This window comes from Solea senegalensis, linkage group LG1 (assembly GCF_019176455.1).
Source record: "Solea senegalensis isolate Sse05_10M linkage group LG1, IFAPA_SoseM_1, whole genome shotgun sequence".
Taxonomy (NCBI): Eukaryota; Metazoa; Chordata; class Actinopteri; order Pleuronectiformes; family Soleidae; genus Solea; species Solea senegalensis.
The window spans coordinates 502,794-522,219 of record NC_058021.1 but is presented as its reverse complement, the minus strand read 5'-3'; the positions used below and the strand labels follow the sequence as shown (position 1 = coordinate 522,219).

Below are 19,426 nucleotides of genomic sequence, written 5' to 3'. Positions count from 1 at the left end.
GTTACGTTGACAAGCGCTAACAACAAGCTACAAACATGTACACTGATAAAAGCACTCAATAGTAACAACTCGACTGTGTCCCTCACAGCTCACAGCTCAGTGTAGACTGACACCGTTGTTTATGTAACCTTGGTTACCAGGGAGACAACAGCAGCACTGTCTGACTGTTTGTCTGAGAAGGAGCCAAAGTGGTGACCAGGGCCTCTACATGAAAATGTAAAGAACGACCGTTCTGATAATGGACGCCAACGTCACAGTGATTCAACCATGTGAGGCACTGAAGCATCAGCTTTAACACAAGGGACTGTGACAAAGTAAAATGCCCTAAAACAAAGAGAGGCGTACTGGATCCATGTCCTTAAAGGGACCACATCAAGGTCTCAACGGAGATTTGGACTTCTCATCATTTTTGTAAATATATGAATTTGTCTTTTCTTGTATATTGTTATCTGAGTTGTTTTACAGATAGTTATAGATTTGTTAAGCTTTTAAACACGAGGCTGGACGACGACGACACAACGTCAGTGTAAAGTTTAACAAGAGTTTACTTAGTTAGAATATAAACAAGAGTTTACTTAGTTAGAATATAAACAAGAGTTTACTTAGTTAGAATATAAACAAGAGTTTACTTAGTTAGAATATAAACAAGAGTTTACTCATCAGGAGGATCAAACAAATCTCAACACCAGGGAAACATGAACAACTTGCTATGAAAGAACTTGACGACGTAACTCATGGACCAAACAATGCGAACTGGCCACATGACGGGGAAGACCAGGACTATTTATACAGGAAGTAACAGGTGAAAGCAATCAGGGGCGGGGCAGACAATCACAGTGGCGGGAAATCACACAAGGGGAGGAAGTCAGGGTCTGAAATGAGAGGTGAATACAAAATAAAACAGGAAGTGCATATGAAAACAAGACATGAGGCTGAATTCCACAGTTCACACTGTTGTTCCTTTTGACTGATTGATCCTCACAGGGTGTAAGGTGTGGGTGGGAAGTCCACTACTGAGACTTGGTTCCGGTTTGTCCTCATGGATGAGGTTCTGGGTCAGAAGGCCTTCATTTAAGCCCCAGTGCTAATTGCTTCCATCCCTGAGGACACACCAGGGCCATGTCTGGCAGTGGATGGACGGAGGATGAAGATGAGGATGAGGATGAGGGGTAGCAGCAGTGTGGGAGGAGAAGAAGACGGACTGGGGGACGACAAACTCCATGACCCCTGGACATGTGGCTCCAGAGGAGAGAAGAACCCGAGGGTTTGGCAACCACATTGGACAGGTTCTGATCTTTGTTGGAGAGCGAGAGGATTTCTATATTTCTATATTCTATATTGTATTTATATAAATGTTCTTCGTAGGATCAACACTGGGCAGATGTTTTCAGAGTTTAAAGTTCCTGGACCTTCACAAGCTCCACCCTGGTGTGTTCTGTCATCATCCAGAGTCATCCGTGTGAAGGGGTGAGTTGTGTGGGTAGGACAGGTGTTTTGAATGTTTGTAGTCCTGTAAATGAAAGGATTATTTCATTATTCCAGGAGCACTCTTTGATACTAGCTGTTGTAAAGTAGTAGTTTCATTTTCCTTTGTCAGGCATGAGGAAGCTTCAATGACATGAAGGTATGATCTGTCGACATTTGTTTTTCAACTCAACCAAACATTCAAATTCAAGTTGTCTCTCCTGGTTAATCACCTGCTGCCTGTGTGGTGTGCTTTATAGCGCCCTCTAGCAACAGAACTATACATTAAACAAATACATGCAAGAAGTAAATAAACACTGATAATCAACTCATCAAATGTGGTTTCTAGAAGTATGATCAGAAAGTTCATCAGAGAGACAGGATTTTTATTGTGTTTCTGAAGACTGTCACACTGAGTTCATGGATCTCGATCAAAGAGAAGACACAAGCTTTTGCAGCATCAGAGCTGACGGAGTCTCCTCCTCCTCCTCCTCCTCCTCCTCCGCCTCCTCCTCTGCCTCTCTCCCAGCAGCTCCTGCTGTCAAATCCAGCTGCTCCTTAATAATGTACCTGCAGCACCTGCAGCACTTCTACAGTGCTGTGTGTGTGTGTGTGTGTGTGTGTGGTCACAGAGCACGGTGCCTCAGGCCACTTCAGGAGAAAGCATCAATTAAACAAGGACAACTCCTCTTGTGGCAACGCTTTAATACAGTACTGTTTACTTTCATGGCAAATCATGGCCACGGGGCATGAAGCTGCAGGAGGGTGAGGTGCTGGAGGAGGTCGGTGCAGGGGGACACCATGCAGCCTTCAAACAACTTCAGCCAACAACCAAGAATGCTACAACGTGTGTACAACATCGCTTGTAATTGTTTGCTGAAGAAAACTCATCACAACTGTGACTAATTAAAAAAACTGACAAGGTCTTTCCTCTGTGGAGAACCAATTAACGCTTCCTCTGAGCTCACTGTATTCCAGGGAGGAGTGGTTTCCCACTGAGCTGTTACCGCTCACACCTCCCTCCAATTCACTTAATGAGCAAAAGACCAGACCATAATGAACAGGGTTCACCGATCCATTCAAATCCATTATTAAAATAGTTGGCAACTAATTTAATAATCGAATATAAAGTTGGATCTACGTTATTTCACGTACAGTTGCCATAATGTGGGGCAGTTAGTCAACCGAAGCTGGATGCTGACCGCCGTAAAAGAAGAAGAAGAGGAGGAGGAGGAGGAGGACGACCAATGCCACGCCTTGTGTAGCTCACGTGACGTGATTCTGGAAGAAGCGTTTGAAAAAGCATGAGAGCACTTTACATGAAAGCCTTCACAGAACAACATCGCTGCATGAGCACATGAAGACCAAGCATGTTGCAGTAGAGCCCGAGATACTTCACTCGGGGCAAAGACCGATGCACCGCCGGTGAGTTTGAGAAATGAAGACACTTGAAGAGAGTGTGGATCATTTTCTCTTTAACAGAGAAGTAATAAAGCCGGGGGAGACTGGGCTCTTCTTCTTCTGACACTTCTGTCCAGACTCTGTCCAGACTCTGTCCAGACTCTGTCCAGACTCTGTCCACATCGCGACACTCGCAGTAAACCTGCAAGAATGACTATGAAGATGTGGTAATCCTCATAGAATAACGCCTCCTTACTAATAATGTACCACTGAGGTTTTTCCACACTGTGTCCCAGCAAATCTCTCTATCAATGACTCCATTTCAATCTCTATTCCAGATACTGGTGAAGGTTTGTTGGGTCCAGAAATGAATTTATAAAGTTTAGAAACCAACCCCAGCGTAGGTCCTTCTGTCGAGGGTGTAGCGTGGGGTGTGGCTCTGTGTTTCCATGTTGTGGTCGCTGTTGTACATACTTTGAAGAATTATTAGAAAGTATTATATTTTCACAGCACACTGCACTGATTCCCCAGATTTGTCATTGTAAATGAAGCTAATATGATGTCAGACGCACTTTTTTGTTTTTGTTTGTTTATCCATTTGCACTACAGGCATGTTTTACAGTCTATTTAAATTCTGTAAGCCATTTAAAAATGAATGTGAAAGTGAAAAATAGACAAATTAAATTCATGAATTCCATTACACCGAGGCACTTGATAGTGACACGACTTCAGGGACATTTAGATGAACACATTACTATGTATGATTATTCATTTATGTCACAAATAGATGCAAAACACATCAGGTCACAATCAGGTCCAGTAAATAAATGATAATTATTATACCTACAATCATAACTATGTATGGAATATGGAAAGCATACTCTGTCCTTTCTTTAATTTTTACCTAAAAGAAAAAGTGAAGCAAGTGTTTCAAAAACAGATTCTGTGTTAAGCTCTCAGCTTTAACTGATCTCTTCACTGTGTACGTTATCGTTATTACTTCGAGGTAAAGTCGATTATTTCATATTTGATGGGATTGAAAAGTCATTTCTCCTCCTTTTGTCAGACAGATATTTACTCATCTGTATTCTGATGAATCCATTATTCACCACAGCAGAGAAAGAAAACCAGACTGTACAACTGTAATATTACACTGAAGTGTGAAATTTTGGATTTTTGCAACAGGTGGCTTCTATGTTACACCTAAAATGGGCAAATGTGAGGTATGATGATGTCAGAGAACTTTTAAAAGCATGTTCCTGCTGGTCTGATGCCTTTTGTTCGCTCTGAGTCAGCGAGATTCTTTCTACACCATCAACTCATCACCCATCGTTCGTAAGAAGGAGGAAACCTGACTAAAAAACGACATCGGGGTGTCAGGAGGTATTTTGGTTTATTCATGACTATGCTAACTTTTTTTTTTCTTTAAAATTCTCATTATGTTGCACTGCATTGATCTCTTTCTGTTTGAAGTGTATAGGAAGGTGGTACAATGTGGTATATTGTGTTATTCCACCAAACTAAAGCAACCCAGTGTTAACGTTCCTGTTCCCTGATCCAGGGCAGATGTTACTTCCAGGTCCAGAACTAACTGACAGATACTACTATGAACATAATTCTGTAAACAGAAAACATTCTTTGTGTTGTTATGAATTCAATGGCACTTAAATTTGATGGTGTAATGTACAGTTCTAAAGAGTTTATCTAAATAAAACACGCTTCAGTAGATGTTGCCTTTGGGAAGTTTGGTGACCACGGTTCTGGAGGTTTGGGTCCAGCCACAGGTTTTAAGTGGTTCCCTGATGTGTTTCTGTTCCTTCTCCTTTCCCTTCTTTGTTGTGTGTGTGTGTTTGTGGCCAGAGGCGATCGCTCTATGACAGCAAGAGAAGCTCGGCTTCCTCGAAAATGTCATAAATGTACTGTTATGTTTCATTACTACAAGTGTTCTACAACGTGATCGTGATATGACGACTTTGTTTGGAATCTGCTGTCTATAAATATGTAATAATGTTTCACAGATGGTGCAAAGTTCTGATGACACAGAGTTCCCAGACTTGATGCAATCTGCAGTCTCACCAGTAGATGTCACTACTCCTGATAAAATCTCTCAATGTTTGGTAAATCGCTCACTCTCGCCATGTTCATAAATGCAATGATCCTTGAGTTGAGTCAGGGCGAGGATGTTTATCACCGTATAAACACGACGTCAAACCCCTTTGACTATGCATTTCAAATGAAGGTGATTCAGTTCAGAGATCAATGAAAGACATCACAGTCTGTCCTGTTGTCACTGATTCATTACATTTACATATTCAATTATTTTATAAATGATAGCTGCTGTGGTGCCTCACTGTGTTTGTATTTAAACACATCGCACTCGTAATAACTGGCATTAACCTGAAAGCAAATGTAGGACTCTTCATTACAGCCCACTCACACACACACACACACACCCACACACAAAGACTTCTGAATAATTGCATGTTCAAACTGATTGGCTGATAACCAGTGAACACACACACACACACACACACACACTGTGTTGATGTAAACCAGCAGCTGATAACATGACGATCACCTGCCTCCATCTTGTCCTCCATCTTGTCCTCATGTCCTCCTTCACAACATTCATGAGCGTCCTCTGTGGTTTTCTCACAAACATACAGTAACAACGTCACATGGGTGCTGTGGTGTAGTGGGAGCCAGACGAGCTCAGCGATGGAACCCCAACATAAAGAGTGTTTATGTGTGAGGGCAGAATGGATTTCATTCATTCATTCATTCATTCATTCACTCATTGTCTACCACTTCCCTCGATGAGGGTCGCGAGGGCTGCTCAAGCCAATCACAGCTGACACAGGGCCAAAGGCGGGGTCACAGACTGCCTGTCCGTCACAGAGACAAAAAACCCAACCACACCTACAGTCAAGTGCAGTTCACCTCTGCATGACTTTGGTCTGTGGAAGGAAACTGAAGAACCCACTGATTACATTGTACTTGCTACATTCTTGCTAATATTTAAACGTGTGGGTCTTGAACTCTGGACGACTAATAAGCTGAAAGGAGCCACATCGCCACCTAGTGTAAGGAGATAGACACACTTGATTCAATCGATTCCCTGCCAGTGTTTGTAAACCGTTGACCGATTACGTGGCTCAGTCGAGCTTCACTGTGCGTGGACACGTCGTAAGTGATGGTGAAGTGGTGGACATGTGGTTAGAGCTGGGTAATACTGTGTGTGTGTGTGTGTGTGTGTGTGTGTGTGGGGGGTCCTTTGGTATGTTAATGTGGACTGCAGAGAGCAGATATGATAAAATATCTGACTCTCACAAAGAATGCCAGAGGCTGTTTGGACATCTGCTGCGTGGCTCTCTGGCCTCTGTCAAACACATGGGAAATCAACATGCACACGTTATTTCAGGCAGCACAGGCATGGCTCCACGGTCGACCCACACACCCCACGGTCGACCCACACACTCCGCGGTCGAGCCACCACCAATGTGAGATGCATTCAGGATCCCGTTCCCGTGGACGACTGGCCAATTACGGCCGATGAGACGTCACGCAGAGACGTCCTGTTGTCTTCAACGCAGACTGTAAATGTCAGGTGTCAGCTCCACTTACATTTAAAAACAGATGTTTTCCTCCTTCACTGATGTTCAACAATCATATACAAGCCAGAGCCTGTCACTCAGGGGGCCGGGAAAAATAAACATCGACCACAATGCAATGCAGCAGCCACAAGACATGTTGTAATTCATCGCCCTCACTGCGCTTCAAGCTCTTGCTCTTTCCACCTACATGAATAACCCACAGCCATGTGAGCATAAGAGAACATGTCTCATGTTGTCTAAAGGCCTTTGAGGACAGCTGAGGTAAATCCATGGCCTGAAGTCGGAAGAGAGCGTTAAGTTATTTTAAATAAGAGAAAAACTTCCCATCAACCAAGAGTAGAACGTGATAGTCTGTGTTTTCAGCCTCTGCAGACGTTTGTAAACCACTCACTCTCCTGCACCAAACTCTATTGAGAAGATGTACGACTTTAGCACACAGAGCCTTGACGAGGCCCGAGCCCGAAAAGTACATTTTGATTGACAGCTTTTTAACATTATTCAAAGCTCATCGGAATAATAATAATAATTACATCTGAGGACCAGGGCTGGGAAACACTGTGAAACAGTAACAGGGTCTTAAACTGGTTCTCATATTAGACAAAGACAAACCAAGGAAGAAAGAAAGAATTGTTTTCTATTGTTTTTATTAGTTTTATCATGATTATTACTATTCATTTGTTATTAAACAGGACAAGACATAATTGTGATTGTCGGGCATCAGCTACACAACAGCTTTGACCATCGTCAAAGACGACAGACGCAAAAACAGTGAAGTAAAGTGTTGAGATGAATCAGTGAAAGGAAAGAGACAATAAGGTGATTTATTTATTGTTCAGGTCTTTCAGGCGCATCACGAGCGCCACATGTGGTGAAACACCTCCCTCCTGTGTTCACATTTAAAACTGCACTGCTCAAAACTCTTCCTCTGATCATTTGGAATAAAAAATCACAATCCACAGTTTCATGACATCACAACTCCTGCACCGTCTGCAGCAGCACTGTCCAGGAGGAACAGGTTGTGAGGTCGTTAGTTATTAAACGAGTGACAGATGTGCAGTGATGATCAGTGATGATCTATCAGGCGTCTCTGAAACTCGTCACCGCAGAGATTTCTGGGAGCTCATTTTTCCTTCTGATATAACAAAACACTGAAATGGCCACACTTCATCAAACTTCAGTTTAACTTGTTTATATTGCAATATTACTTGTGTCCAGCAGATGGTGGTGAAATATTTGTATTCACACTGAGGTATGAAAACATTTCAGCTGTGCTGTTGAAACAAAAGCAACTGTTATGTGTTTGTACTTAATTCATTGTTAATGATTTTATTCATGTCACATTGTAACATTTTATTTACTCCCCGTGTTCCTGTGGTGTTATGATCTGTGGAGCATGTTGTTTTTTCATTCTTTTATACAGACATATATTTTTCATTTCACCTTTTTTCTATTGAACAATAATGTCTTTGATGTTTGTTAAATCTGTAAATCTGTATCATCTGCTGGGACGTCTACAGATGCTGGATTTTAAACACCAGTGTCATGTTCCAGCAGGAAAAGTCTGATCGTAAGAAAACGTCCCTAAAATATCTTGAGATTTAAAATGACAGATTACATCGGTCAGTGCTTAAGACCAGATGTCAAAAAACAGCAGTCGCATCAAATGTGTTCAATGAACATTTAAAGTCCTGACTTTATCTCCTTATTTCATAATGTCTGGGACTCCGGACAGTTTACGCACCTTAAGCCACGTACAGCATCCACATATTTCACATTCTAAGACAATGACAATATAACAATAACAATAATAATGATAATAATTATAATAACAGAGGCAAAACAGGAGCAGCTTTATTGACCGGCAGAGTTTAAATCATTTCAACATACACTAACATTTTCTGTGAACAGAACCATGATTCTCGCTCATCAACCAATAAATAAAACTACAAATAACAGCACAAGAAAATGAGCAGGGCCGTGTTCCCTGAGGACCAGGTTTGAGAAACACTGCTTCATAAAGACGTGGAAGTTCCGACAGCGGTGGAGAATTTACAGATGAAATGTTGTGCTCACATTGACGTGTAACTCCAGAGTTGGCTCGTACTTTTACAAATGAAATAATTGATGGCTGAGTTCCATTTAGCTTACTCAGTTTCAGGCTGCACTCTCCATCACTGATGCCATCAGTAAACCCTGTGCTTTTCCACTGATGTATTGTTACAATGGCTCCTATGAATAAGGCCAGTTGTGTTGCAGAGGCAGGAACACGAGAGATAACATTGTTACTCTGATCTGAATCGACTGCAGAAAGTTCATGTGGATGCACATCACTCACCACGCCACATAATCCAAGAGAATAATCCTGTTTAACTGAGCTACTTTTTAAAGATACAGTATATAACGGCCACTTTGCTTTTGAGTTCAAACATCATGTTTTTGTTTTCAGATTTGGAAACAGTTAAAGGGCTATTTCAAATGTCATTCATCTAGAATTTACTTTTGAAGGAAAACATAGTTGACAATAATGTCACAGACAGATGTGATCTTTACTTTGATCTTAAATGGATTTCTGACAGGCTGTACACAGAGGTGTAATGCTGCCCCCCACAGTTCCATGTTTAAATCACAGTTCAAAGCTCTTTATCACAGCTTGAAGTTATTTAATACAATTTAGCTCAAAGCTTCCTCTTCTTCCGCAAATAATTTCTGGCAGGCTGCACACTGAGAGGCACAATAAGCCCCCACATCCCCCCCAACCACTGCCTGAAGCCCTCCACCACAGATCTTCTTATCCTCTCATCTACAGTCGCCTCTTATTCTCATTTCTCTTCATCGGGTTACGAAGTTATCTAACGCGGTGGTTTGTCATCACCTTCCTTCAACACAGCTAAAACTTCTCCACCTTCATGAACCACCCCAAACTACAGAGGTCATTTCAGTGAACAACATTTAAATACTATAAGTCAAAAATAAGATTACAGGTCAAACTTGACAGGTTTATCTATGTGAACCCTTCTAATTTAATCCTTTCAACATAAACAATATGTGATGGAAGTCTGCAGAAAATCTTTAAGAAAAAAAAACAGTCAATCACAACAACAGAGGGCAAAACGTCCCGACTTTGTCACCATTTGAGATCTAACAGTCATCAGCATGCACACATCTGTGATGAAACACTAACCCGGCGCCCTAAACCTAATCCTGCCTAATACATGTCCCACAACCAGCGATGGTACCAAACTTGGTGTTGACCAAATGATGTCATTACGACATTTACAGTGAGAGAAAGTGACAGAACACATTCAGCAGCCGGTTCATTCTTATGGTCTAAATTCATGTTTGGACTGTGTTTGCTATGAGAGAAAGTTAACGGTGTATTTCCACTGGCTAGGTACTAAATATAGTACCTGGCAGCAGGTACTATATTTAGTACCTGGTAGCAGGTACTATGCTAGTGGAAACGCTACTTAAACCGTGGCGAGGCAAGTAGAGCCGGTGGTAATGCACCATAAGTACTAAAAAATAAAAAGATATGAATTCAAATGAGAACTGTACCAAACTACACCTGCAGTGTGGATGGTCAGAACATGCCGACGCCTACAACAGCTGTGATGGCATCACAAGCACATCATCCTGTTAAAACTGAAGTCTGAGAGAAAAACGTCAGTAATGTGAGTCGAGTCTGAGAGGAAGTTACAGACACCATGTGACCTTTGACAGACATGCGGTTCGTAAATAAAAGTGTGAATTGTATAATTATAGTTTCCACTTGAATCAATATGATTAACAGATAAAGCTTCAGACTGACTGAGGGTCTGTTAAAAACCATCAGAGCCATTTTATTTTCTTCACACGCTGAAATGAGCAACATCATATTCGTAGTCCTTTCATGTGTGTGACGTTTAAACGTTGACCTATGTTTGCTGTCGAGAGGGTTTTAGGAGGTCCAGCGCCACCAGGACACCTTCATGCGGTCCCACACTGCTCCCAAAGAGTCAAAGGCGGGACGGACGTCCAGGATTGAGAACTGGTACGTGTCTTTGTTGATTTCTCCGTCGTAGTAGTCGATGACGTAGCGCACCTCCTTCCCACAGCGGTCAATAATCCAGTCATGGCGGTCAAAAGGCAGCTCGTAGCTGTGGGTGAGAGAGACAGGGTTCCCACCAGGGATGTAATCAACTGAAGACTTTCTTGGTCGACTGAAGGCCTGAAATTTCGACTCAAAATTAACTAGTCTGGTTTTTTTTTTTTTATCACCATCTATTTTTGTAAAACGTTGCCACACTGACGTCTTTGACATGGATGTTAGTGGACGACTGACTGTAGCTCAACATTTAATAAAACCACCGGACGTTCTGGAGTCTTTCTGTGTCCTGTGGGTTGGGCCGATGCAAAATACTCAAAACAAGGGGGTGTTCTGAAGACACACTGTTACCATTAGCACTTGGTACATTCCTCCAGATGAACCAAAGAAAAAATGAACAGGGCAAAAAGTCGACTTATCAGAATTTGACTCAAATGGAACAGTAGACCGGGACGTTACAGCCCTCACATTTTTACTGATCACTTTTCAAAACTTCCATGACTCAATTTAAGCAGTTTAACAAAGGTAATGACCACAGACATGATGTAGCCCTATCACAGGCTATGTAGCATAATTATCTCAGTCAACATCCACAGTAGATTTCATCTGTCATTCACGTCTTATAGTCGTCATTCAAAGCCACACGTTTTTAAAAAAGCAGTTGACATTTCTGCAGATAAGCCAACTTCACTCACAAGTGAACATCATGCACGATACATGTATCACATGACGTGTATCAGACAAAAGGGAGTGATGTTCATGTAGCTTGGAGAATAATATCCAATATATTTGATACTGGACTGAAGCATCCTGAAGTAGAAACCCTTTCATAAACATTTGCAGGCCTGGGAAAATAATTCTAAATTTCAAAACGTTTCCACTGGGAACGCTGGACAGAGGAATCAGAGAAAGTCTCAGGTTAAAAATGTTTCTTACACATGTAACTGAAGAGAAGAGTTCCTCAGTATAAAAGAATACAATGGCCACTTTCTTTGTTCAGCATTTAAGCAGCTACAGGAAAATGTAGTGTTATTAAAACTCTTAATAATAGTTACAGACATATAGCTTGCTAACAAAAGGCTGCCGCCTGGCTTGCTGCTGCTGCTGCCGCCGCCTGGCTTGCTGCTGCTGCTGCTGCCGCCTGGCTAGCTGCTGCTGCTGCTGCCGCCGCCGCCTGGCTAGCTGCTGCTGCTGCTGCCGCCGCCGCCTGGCTAGCTGCCGCTGCTGCTGCCTGGCTAGCTGCTGCTTGGCTAGCTGCTGCTGCCGCCGCCTGGCTAGCTGCTGCTGCTGCTGCCGCCGCCTGGCTAGCTGCTGCTGCTGCTGCCGCCGCCTGGCTAGCTGCTGCTGCTGCTGCCGCCGCCTGGCTAGCTGCTGCTGCTGCTGCCGCCGCCTGGCTAGCTGCTGCTGCTGCTGCCGCCGCCTGGCTAGCTGCTGCTGCTGCTGCTGCTGCTGCTGCTGCCGCCTGGCTAGCTGCTGCTGCTGCTGCTGCCGCCTGGCTAGCTGCTGCTGCTGCTGCTGCCGCCGCCTGGCTAGCTGCTGCTGCTGCTGCCGCCGCCTGGCTTGCTGCTGCTGCTGCTGCCGCCGCCTGGCTTGCTGCTGCTGCTGCTGCTGCCACCGCCTGGCTTGCTGCTGCTGCCACCTGGCTTGCTGCTGCTGCTGCTGCTGCCGCCTGACTTGCCACCCCAGTGACACAGACTGATCACAGGAGGCAGCAGTAGACCAGAAGCTCCTGTGTCCCAATCTGAGGACTTTGTTCGGGAAGAGAGTGAAAGTGTTGCGAGATGAGGTGGTAAACATATTCTTAAGATGTTGTCGACTTAATCAGCCACAGATTTTCTTCTGTGAAAATTTTGCTTAAATGGGTAAAATCTGATTTTTCTAGTGTTTCTGGTGGAAACCATGTTTTAATTTGAACTATCCCTTAAAGAAAGTGGGATCAAAGAATAATAAGAAAAAAAACATTCAGTGTAAAACGCATTTTTGAAAACTAAGTTGTTAATAACAGTTGAGGTAGATAAACTGTGGCAGAACTCACCCCATCCAGTGACGGAAGCGAGCTCTGGGCGAGTACTCCTTGGCTTTACCGCCAAACCTCTTCAAGGCTGGTCCACATGGACATTCACTGACGGCAGAGAAAAGACAAAATACTCTTCAAATAACTGCGGCATGAAGTGTGCTGCTCTATATGCTGCTGCTGTTGTTGCTGCTGCTGCTGCTGCTTCCTGACTCACCGTGCATGTAGCGCCTCCCATTTCAGGATCTCCTGCCAGGCCTGCTCATTGTTCTTGTTGTGGATTTTAATGATGTTGGTCATATCTTGAGCACCAAGGTCATCCTCACGCCAGCGCCACCTGCAGTACAGTGCCACACACACATGCAGGATTTAGAGTCCAAAATTAGCCAACCTTTAAGATGTTCTCTGCAAGACTTCCTCTCATCTAAATAAGGATAACATTTAAATCCAAGCAATCCAGCACGCTAAACTGTTAACAGTAGGATTGGCCTCATTTGTCTAATTTATTGTTCGACTTCAACTTCATTTACTTCAGTATCTGTGAATAAGCAGGTTATTAAATATGCTCTGATGACAAAAAAAAATCCCTGGTCTTTTATCTTGATAATTGCAGCGCTTAAAAGGTCTTCATATATAATTAAACATCAAGGCTGCAAATGTAAGTTTTCTCCCTTTGAAGTTTGTTTTTAAAATTGCATTTTAAAGAAACTGACCCCTTCCTCAGCATGGCGTTCCAGAACATCTGTTCAGACGGGTAAACCCATTTTTTCTCTGCACCATGACGAGGAATGTTGGACTCCTCTCTGGAGACTGAGAGAGAGAAGGGCTGGTCTGGAGCTGGTGTTTGGTTGGGAGGAGGCATCTGTATGCAAACATAAATCCTTTATATTTAACAATGTGACAACGGTGTGAATTTGTGACTTAAATGACATTGTAAGAAAACATTTATTTAGATTACTGTAAGTGAAACACGCGTACAGTAAAAGTTATGAAGTGTGGTTGTATGAGACAATGACAAATGGCTGCACTGATAATATTGATTGTGATGACACGAAAAACTGTCTGCCTTTCTCCATCCTAGAATTAAGTGTCCTGTTACCATATTTGTTGGATCGATGTCACTCTTGTTTTTTGCAGCTTTCATTGGACACCCCACAAACTCGTAGGCACGGTCCTGGTGGGCTGGGCCTGCTTCCGCTTTGTGCATTGGACACCCCGACGGAGGAGACGCTATAGGAGACATGGACACCTGGGTGAAGCATGGTAGGCACAGTGCGTTCCTGATGCTTAAATTAACTTCAACAGTGCCACATTTAAAAATGCAGAAAGATGAGAAACAACGCAGTCAGGACAGTAACACGCCGTAAACCTGTGACATTAGCAACAACCACTGTATCAAACCAAATACAAGGGAAGATGGTAGATTTATATGAATTATGTTTTCAATGTCTTGAGCCACCAACCATCAGAGACAAATTTCAGAATATGTTCTCCTCCAAAAATTAGCACCAAAACCCAGAGTTTGCACATACGATGAACGCAGCGGGAAAGGGTTAGTGTCTGTCTGAATGCAGCTTTTCAAATTGGGGTTAGATTAATTGGAGAATCTGATTTGACCATAGGTGTGAATGTGGTTGTTTGCCTCTGTATGTTGGTCCTGTGATACACAGTGAAGCTCTGGACTAGTGGCGTTCAACAAAACCCACAAGAAGGAACAGTTTGGAGCATGTGAACTAACAAGATATAGTTAGTTTGCACCAGAATATATACACAGGTTTTCAATAAAAGAAAGAAAGAACACACAAGAAAAAAAATAAATAAATAAAACAAATGAAAATCCTGATCACATGAAATCCATAAGCACGCATTAATAAAAGAAAGCATGTCCGGCCACAGAGACAGCTACCATCGTCATGGGAAGGTGCAAAATAAAAATAATACACCTACGTTTTTCAGGCTGTGCTTGATGCATGGGGCACTCTGAGGGAGGAGACACTGAAATACAAATACAGAGAAAGCACAGTGAACATAAAAACAACCATTTGAGCACAAAAATGTGCGGCTTATATTTGTATTACTCAAGATAAACTATACAAATGTCACATGATAATTCTAACAAATAAAAATCTAGACAATATGAACTATAAATACCTGCATTAAAGCATATAACACATGTGTAGGGACTTGACTGTACCTGCTTCTTAAAAATGACTGACATCATCACTTCATGCCTTTCTTGCTTTACTGAATTAATGACGAACACATCACATCAACATCACAATTAACCTGCATATTCATTAACATTACCTACTGTAGCTATGAATTCAAGATACAACATCCTAAAAAGCTGCATAATTAACTTAAAAACAGCCATAAGCTTGTGCCACAAAATGATACACCTACCTTTCTCAGGCTGAGCTTGATGCATGGGGCACTCTGAGGGCGGAGCCACTGTGGAATACATATAAAGCCTATTACAACCTGATAACACATCACTTATTAAACATGACTGGTATGAAACAACGCAGCACTACCTGCCACAGGCTTGGCTTCATGGTGCATGGGGCAGCCCTGAGGAGGGGTAGCCATCATGGCATCTGCCTGGACTGTAGGAGCCGTGGGTGTGGACGTGGATGCTCCCATCCTTCCAATCTGATCTGGAGACAAGACAACAACACACAAGCATCCCAAACATCAATACACTTTGTGTTACAACACTCTGATATCTCTTTAAATAGTGACATTTAGTGTTAAGCACAGAGTCCACTGGTGAAACAAAGCTATCATGAATGTTTATTAAGATACAGTTTTGACCATCAACACTGACATGCAAGAGACACAAGAGCAGCCTTGTGGTTAGTACCGCTTACATTTCTGAACAATGCTCTGATATCGGGCTGCATAGATTTATTAATAATACATCATATAATCACATTTAAATAATCAATAAGTACTTAGGAGGAAATAATCAACATATGTATCGAGTAAGAAAACAATTTTCAGTTGCAGCCCGTCTATAATAAGTCAATGTATATTCATTTGACCGAGATTAAAAATAACTTTAACTAAAAGCCTATGTTTATTTAAACGCTGAATAAAGTGTCAAATAAAGCACAACAACATTCACAAATCCAGGTTTAAGTGGTAAAGCTGTATGATGGTAACCAGCATATTTTAATAAACAATGAATGTATAAATAAAGTTAATGTCTTAGATGATTTTCTATGGAGGAGATGGAGAAGCTGACGCTGTATCCTTGAATAACCCCACGGCTAACGTTAGCATACTGTGCCTAGTTCCGGTCTGCAGACTGACTTTTATCTACAACACACTCGGCGATAACTTCATATTAAATGAACAATATTAAATGAAACGAGGTTACACATGAACCAGCAACGTTAACTCTGTGGCTTTTAAAGAACATTAGCCAGGCTAACTAGCAGCTATGCTAGCGTTAGCAGAAAGCCTGGCGGTCTGTTGTAGTCTGTGATTCAAATGTCACGTTTACAAAAGAAAACACCGCAGTCACGTGTCGTTCATTTGATGTCTAACCTTTAAAGTACACGCGAGACAAGAACGTCAGTGACAGGACAAATAACTCACATGTGATGGAAACCAGCAGAGAAGTAAACACAACTCAGGTCAACACTCCAATGTCAGCGTGCAGGACGTCGCCGGTGTCTTGTACCGCCCACAAGTAGTTGCACAACTGACGTCTACCACGTGCCCTACATTGACGTCATTACGTGGGTCTTATGAAAATGGAAGTTACGTCATTAGGTTCGTATTAAAAAGGTATTCAAACTCGTTTTGGTTCCTTTTAAAACATGTATATTGTGTTGTAGTAGTAATAATAAAAATAATAAAAATAATAATATACAGAAAAAAATTACATTCTTGAATCAGGCAAAAGGGTTTATTTTCGTTGCAGCAATTTTTTTCCAGTGGCCACTCCTGGTACTGAAAAAAACAAACCACCAAACACACAGACGATCAAACCATTGACAATCACACCAACAAACTATTTTCAGACTCTACCTCGACTAAGATAAACGTATACATAGCACTTAGTATACATAGTTTGATCTACTTGAAGCTTACTTCTAGCTCTTATTTGTACCCAAATGTTTAAATGCACTTATTGTAAGTCGCTTTGGATAAAAGCGTCTGCTAAATGACATGTAATGTAACTACAATGGTAAAAGACATGTCTGTAAAACTGTTCAAATGACACCTCAAGACATGGACATTTATATTCTATATTTTTCATTCATGGAGTTTCGTATAAGAATGTTTTTGGAGTTCTTATAGTTGAGTGTTTCCCAACCCTGGTCCTCAGAGAACACTGCCCTGTATGTTTTAGATGTTGTCCTGCTCCAACACACCTGATTCAGATGAACAGCTCGTTACCAGGCTTCTGCAGAGCTTGTTGACGAGCTGAATGTATTCATTATATAATTAATTTCAGGTTGCCCTTATCCAGCAAACCAGGAGACCATCTCCTTTTTTTATTTACAGTTTATGCTTGAACACATAGAAGAACAAATTATAGCCACTCAAAGGTTCACCTAAAAAAAACAGTGTGAACTTATTTTACAATATCTTTACAGCCTTTTCACACACACAAATTACACCTTAACCATAACCAGTTAATCCCTTAACCCAACCACAATTCAATTTTAGTCCTAAACTGAACCAGTTCCTCAGAAAGGAGGTTCTGACTCATTTGGACCAATAGAAGAGGTGACAAATACAAGACAACACACACACATTTCTATTTTCATAGACAAGCTATACATTTTCCACAGTAATTCAGAAAGGGATGCTCAAAAGAATCACTCACTGAACTTATCATCACATTCATTGACTTTTCTCCAAGAGTGTTTGCAACTCTGTTTTGTGCATTTGCATCAATTATCCCCAAAGCATCACACTGTTCTAAGTGTTTTGCATTTGTGTGCTTGTGGGTGTTGACAAAAGATTTAATATTGTGAAATCACTTTAGACGCCAAATGATATTGCTCTGGGTTTGGCTCTGCGAGTTGTTTGTGTGTGTAATTAGTGGGAGCCATAGCTGTGTCTGGAATGAGATCACAAAAAGTCTCTCCACCAAGACCAATGGTAGACAGCGGTCATAGTGTTTACTTATTTACATGAGTACAGACGTGCATATCAACGTGATAGTGTTTTAACCACTTCTGATGCCTTTGGTAAAATACGAGGGTGATAATAACTGAAATTAACTCTTTTTTATTTTTAACTTGTCGACTGATATCAGCAATAATAATAAGCAGTGTGATAGTATTGGACTATTGGTGTTGGATTTGCTTCATGCCATTGCAACATTCCCTCCATAAAACTTATCAAACATCAAACATGCCATAATGTCCTCATACCAATGTGAGAAGTATGAATGACCAGATGTTCCACAGCAATCCTTCATCATCCTGGTGATAACTTTGCCTTAAACACTTGAGGAATATGGAACTTTTCACATGACACATATTGAACGACTTGGCAACACTGAAACATGCTTACATGCTTACGTCTCCACATAGAGTTTGCATGTTCTCCCCATGTGCATGTGGGTTTTGTCCAGGTGCTCTTTCCTCCCAAACATGCATAGGTTAATTGGATGAATGTGTGAATGGTTGTTCGGGTCTGTGTGTGTGAGGGACCTAACCTTAACTCACCTGTGGAGGAGAAAGCAGTAGACAATGAATGAATGAAGATGATATATTCCTTTCTTAGTCCCACAAGGGAGAAATGTGTGACGTAAAGCAGCACAGATGGTTTAAAAAAAAAAAAGGAATAGTGTCCATTCATTAAGAAGACCAGGAAGTATAAAAACAACCATTCATCCATCCTCTACCACAGTGTTTCGCAGCCCTGGTCCTGCATGTTATAGATGTTGCCCTGCTCCGACACACCTGAAGCCTGGTAACGAGCTGTTCATCTGAATCAGGTGTGTTGGAGCAGGGCAACATCTATAACATGCAGGACCAGGGCTGGGAAACACTGAACTACACCAACTGTGTGGCCTACATAAAAAAATACATATTAAATATTACAATTAATTAAAAACAATATATAATTACAAGAGCAATTAAAGGTTCTGCTGAGTCTTTGGGGAAATGCTTGTGTTGAAAATATTTACATTTATCATTGCCAATTGTTTGCAGAAAAGTAAAAAAGCATTTTAGATTGCAGATTGCAATGAATGTAAACGATGTGAAACCAAACATTAAATCCTGACTGTTCACACAGGTTTGTTCACGTTAAACAAACTGAAGCAGAAGTTTCCTAATTTCTTCCGGAACTCTAGAACATACACAACGCACACAGAGCATGTGTTGCTGCTGCCAGGTACCAGGTCTCAGACTGTCATCTAATGCTGCCATGTTGCCCTCGAGGCCTGTGTGAGATCAGAGGGAAGTTTAATGTGCACGTGTCTGAGGGATGTAGAGGTGCAGGTATCGCTCATTCATTCTATTTGTGTGTGTGTGTGTATTCAAGTGGTTCCTGCATTTACCCACAGCTGATATGTATTACTGTGATACTATCATGGTAAAAGTTTTATAATTACCCCTCAACCCCAACCTCCACCCAGTGCTCGCTCACACATACATCTGCTTATGTGTTACTACATTTGCTTTCATTCAGAGTATTTTGAGACACGCGACCAGATTTTATACACATGGAAAGCAAATGGACCAAGAAGAGTGAATTACAGTTCAACACCATACGTTATCACTGTATATTTGAAAATAACAAGCAGAGGTATTTAAAATGCAGAAAGTAAAAATTGTATAAGTGTTTACTTCAAAGTCAAAGTTGTTTGTATTTCAT

General features: G+C 41.7%; 1 protein-coding gene across 1 annotated transcript; it reads right to left on the bottom strand.

The window, feature by feature from the left end:
* Nucleotides 1-8,305: 8,305 nt before the first annotated feature.
* On the bottom strand, nucleotides 8,306-16,251 carry LOC122778691 (holocytochrome c-type synthase). The gene is made up of 9 exons (XM_044040774.1): nucleotides 16,181-16,251; nucleotides 15,112-15,234; nucleotides 14,981-15,028; nucleotides 14,525-14,572; nucleotides 13,677-13,807; nucleotides 13,291-13,439; nucleotides 12,795-12,914; nucleotides 12,599-12,685; nucleotides 8,306-10,615 (listed from the first exon to the last, which is right to left on the bottom strand). Exons 2-9 carry the CDS (start codon nucleotides 15,218-15,220, stop codon nucleotides 10,417-10,419), a joined length of 891 nt encoding a protein of 296 aa, XP_043896709.1. The 5' UTR covers nucleotides 15,221-15,234; nucleotides 16,181-16,251; the 3' UTR covers nucleotides 8,306-10,416.
* Between the last annotated feature and the right edge of the window lie 3,175 nt (nucleotides 16,252-19,426).